At 63.0% G+C, this 4,366-nt stretch overlaps 1 protein-coding gene across 1 annotated transcript in view; it reads left to right on the forward strand.

The window, feature by feature from the left end:
- The first annotated feature begins 2,187 nt into the window (after positions 1-2,187).
- The window catches only part of RBP3 (retinol binding protein 3), a 19,186-nt gene continuing 17,007 nt past the window's right edge, over positions 2,188-4,366 (forward strand). The window contains exon 1 of the mRNA XM_006147760.1: positions 2,188-4,319. Within this exon, the coding sequence (XP_006147822.1) occupies positions 2,188-4,319 (2,132 nt within the window). The remainder of the gene's footprint in view (positions 4,320-4,366) is intronic.

A 4,366-nucleotide genomic window follows, 5' to 3' on the forward strand; every position in this document is an offset into this window, starting at 1 on the left:
TTTCCCCAATTAACAATTAACGCAAACTCTAACCAATCAGATCACTTCTTCGCTCTGTCCTCGTTCTCCCTACAAGGCCTACCCCTCGTGCCCTTTCGGTGGAGCTCTAAGCCGCTGCTGGGTTGGAGCTGCCAGACTCACACTGTGCTCTCTGCTCACGTAAGTGAGGGGACGCAGGGCCTTCCAGGCCTGTCCCAGCCCCAAGGTCCCATTGGGGTTCTCTGGAGTCCCTGATGCTTATTGTGGTGGGGCTGGATGGGAAGATGTGGAAGTCGCCCTGCTGCAGTCTGGGGCTGGTCCAGGACACACTCTCCAGGAAGGGCCGAGGGGAACAGCTGCCCTACCATCTGCTTAGAGAGCTTGCAGATGTCCAGGGACAGACACGCCCTCCTGCCCTCCCTAGGCCTGCACCCACGGGATGAAGCCTCGCCTCTGCTTCCCGTTGTGTCAGCTCAGACCGCAGAACCAGCACGGCTGTTTCTCTCTCACACCCTCCCTGCGGCTCTGGGCCATCGGCACAGATCAGGCCCATCCACAGCTCCAGGGCCCTGGCCTGAGACGACGTCTCCCGTAGGGTCCAGGGAAGCAGTTCCCCCAAGGCAGCCTCATTCCTGGTGGTCTTCACCCTAGCCCTTCCTCTACCTAGGCTCAAGCCATGACCAGGGGGAGCCCTCAGAGTGTCGCTGGGCACGTGCTCGGGGCTGTGATTTCCTGAGATGTAGCAGTGGGGCCCAGGGAAACAGCGAAGGCCTTGGTGAGGACCCTCTGTGGCAGCCCTGCCCCCCTCATCAGCGTCAATCAGGCTCGCCGTAGCTGGCTGTGCACAGTGCAGTGACGCGGCCATATGTCAGGGGGCATTACACAAATCCTAATGAGCTAAAAATATATCTATTTAGCTAATTGACCTCTCTGGCCTTCATAAACCTCTCGGTAAACACCCTCAGATAATGATGTCCAGGGAACGGGTTGTGGCTCTGCCCCCCACTTCCCCCCCACACATCACCCAGACACCCTCTCTGCTTCTGCTGAGGCAAACAGAGTCCTGCTTGCTGCCCACTGAGCCATGCAGGGGCTGGAGACAGCCCAGGGGCACCAGCCGGGCTAGTGCGGGGGGCTCTCCCTGGCTGAACGCCGTGGTCTGGGCTGCAGCTGCGTGTCTGCTCAATGGGGAAAACACTCACCCCAAGAGATCTGAGCAGAGCAGGGGCTCCAGGTCAGGCTCAAAGTAGCATTCTTGAGACTTGGGCAAGTCAGTGCCCCAGGAGCCATAGCACCTCCCTGAGAAGGAGCAGGAGCTGGGGTCGGAGAGCCCAGAGTGCACCTGGGACTGGCTCCTGCACTCTGCCGGGTGGGGATGATCCGACCTCTTCGGAGGCCGGGGGCTCCAGAGATCCCAGTGCCCCTACAGCTCAGTTCTCCTGCAAGCGAGGCTTCAGGCCAAGCCCTCAGCTAGTAGGGGTCTTCTTTAGCCACAAAAACAATGCATGATGGTCCCAGAGCTAACCTCACCTAAACTGCATTCTGGTCTCGTGGTAGCTGGAAGGTGGGCACACCCTCCTCCCACCACAACCCACGCTGAGGCCCACACACTTACTCCTCTCGTTAGAAAGCTGTGTAGGGGGCATGGCTATCCTTCGGGGACACTAGCAAGAGGGGAGAAGAAACTTCCCACCCAAAGACTGATGGCAACCTCAGACTCGACCTCTGCCCTCCCCAGCCAACTGTGGCCCACAGCCCCACCTGCCCTCACCTAAAGTGGTGGGCTTCAATTAGTAGGGAACTCTCTGGCCTGTTACGTGGGCCCTCCCTGTCCATGGGAGATGGTCCACTGCAAATTAATGACATGCAAAGCTCTAGTGTAAGCTGCCAGTTTGCCAAGCACAGGGCCCCACCTGTGACAGGACTCGGAAAATCCAGCAGGATGAGGCCTATTGTTTGCAGAGGGCACCGTAAGATAAGATGGAACACACCTTCCAGGTCAAATCATCCCAGTCCTGACCCCCAGCCCCCAAAGATGATGCGCCGGAATTAGACAGGATTAAAGGCTTACTGGGGCTGGAAGCCTCGCCACCACTCCTGAGGTTAACCCCAGACCTTCTGTCCGCCGACGGAGAAGGACGGGGAGGAGGGCAGGCATTCAGAGCAGGGCTTCCGTGCAGGAGCCAGGCCTCCTTCTGGAGTCCCACGATGAGAAAATGGATCCTGCTCCTGTCTGTGCTGCTGTGTGGCCTGACTGGCTCCACGCACCTGCTGCAGCCGAGCCTGGTGATGGACATGGCCAAGGTCCTCCTGGATAACTACTGCTTCCCAGAGAGCCTGATGGGGATGCAGGAAGCCATCGAACACGTCATGAACAGCCGCGAGATTCTGGGCATCTCAGACCCTCAGACGCTGGCCCACGTGCTGACAGCCGGGGTGCAGAGCTCCCTAAACGACCCTCGCCTGGTCATCTCCTATGAGCCCAGTGCCCTTGAGGCCCCCCAGCAAGCCCCCCCAGCATTCGACAGCCTCACCCAGGAGGAGCTGCTCACCCATCTGCAGGAGGGCATCCGCCATGAGGTCCTGGAGGGCAATGTGGGCTACCTGCGACTGGACGACCTCCCAAACCAGGAGGTGCTGAACCAGCTGGGGGCGTTCCTGGTGACCCACGTCTGGATGAAGCTCATGGGCACCTCGGCCTTGGTGCTGGACCTCCGACACTGCACCAGGGGCCACGTCTCCGGCATCCCCTACGTCATCTCCTACCTGCACCCGGGGAGCACGGTCCTGCACGTGGACACCATCTACAACCGCCCCTCCAACACCACCACGGAGCTCTGGACCTTGCCCCAGATCCCGGGAGAGAGGTACAGTGCCAACAAGGACGTGGTGGTCCTCACCAGCAGCCACACTGGGGGCGTGGCCGAGGACATCGCCTACATCCTCAAGCGCATGCGCAGGGCCATCGTGGTGGGCGAGCGCACCGTGGGGGGGGCCCTGGACCTTCAGAAGCTGAGGATCGGCCAGTCCGACTTCTACTTCACGGTGCCCGTGTCCAGGTCCCTAGGGCCCCTAGGTGGGGGCAGCCAGACCTGGGAGGGCAGCGGGGTCCTGCCCTGTGTGGGGACGCCCGCCGAGAAGGCCCTGGAGAAAGCCTTGGCCATCCTCACGCTGCGCCGAGCCCTGCCGGGCGTGGTGCACCGTCTGAAGGAGGCCCTGCAGGAATACTACACGCTGGTGGACCGCGTGCCCGCCCTGCTGCGCCACCTGGCCGGCATGGACTTCTCCGAGGTGGTCTCTGAGGAGGGCCTGGTCAGCAGGCTCAATGCTGGCCTGCAGGCAGTGTCCGAGGATCCCCGGCTGCTGGTGCGGGCAGTCAAGCCCAGAGAAGCCTCCGTGGAGCCTGAGGCCGGAGCTGACAATGCCCCAGGAGAGGCCCCGGTGTTACCCACAGACGAGGCCGCCCTGCAGGCCCTTGTGGACTCCGTGTTCCAGGTGTCTGTGCTGCCCGGCAACGTCGGCTACCTGCGCTTCGACATGTTTGCCGACGCCTCTGTGCTTGGGGTGCTGGCCCCATACTTCCTGCGCCAGGTGTGGGAGCCCCTGCAGGACACGGAGCACCTCATCATGGACCTGCGTCACAACCCAGGGGGGCCGTCCTCCTCCGTGCCCCTGCTGCTCTCCTACTTCCAGGGCCCCGAGGCCGGCCCAGTGCGCCTCTTCACCACCTACGACCGGTGCACCAACGTCACCCAGGAGCACTACAGCCTCACGGAGCTCCCGGGCCCACGCTATGGCACGCAGCGCGGGGTGTACCTGCTCACCAGCCACCGCACCGCCACGGCGGCCGAGGAGTTCGCCTTCCTCATGCAGTCCCTGGGCTGGGCCACCCTGGTGGGTGAGATCACCGCGGGCAGCCTGCTGCACACACGCACCGTGCCACTGCTGGACACGCCTGAGGGTGGCCTGGTGCTCACTGTGCCCGTGCTCACCTTCATCGACAACCATGGTGAGGGCTGGCTGGGCGGTGGCGTGGTGCCCGACGCCATCGTGCTGGCTGAGGAGGCCCTCGACAGAGCACGGGAGGTGCTGGAGTTCCACCGAAGCCTGGGGGCCTTGGTGGAGGGCACAGGGCGCCTGCTGGAGGCCCACTACGCGCGGCCGGAGGTGGTCGGGCAGACAAGTGCGCTGCTGAGAGCCAAGCTGGCCCAGGGGGCATACCGCACTGCGGTGGACCTGGAGTCACTGGCCTCCCAGCTCACGGCTGACCTGCAGGAAGTGTCCGAGGACCACCGCTTGCTGGTGTTCCACAGCCCCGGCGAGCTGGTGGCTGAGGAGGTTCCCCCCCCCCCCCCCCCCCTCCCCTCCCCCCACGAGCCATCCTACC

The sequence above is a fragment of the Tupaia chinensis genome, unplaced genomic scaffold (genome assembly GCF_000334495.1).
Source record: "Tupaia chinensis unplaced genomic scaffold, TupChi_1.0 Scaffold000221_1, whole genome shotgun sequence".
Classification (NCBI taxonomy): domain Eukaryota; kingdom Metazoa; phylum Chordata; class Mammalia; order Scandentia; family Tupaiidae; genus Tupaia; species Tupaia belangeri.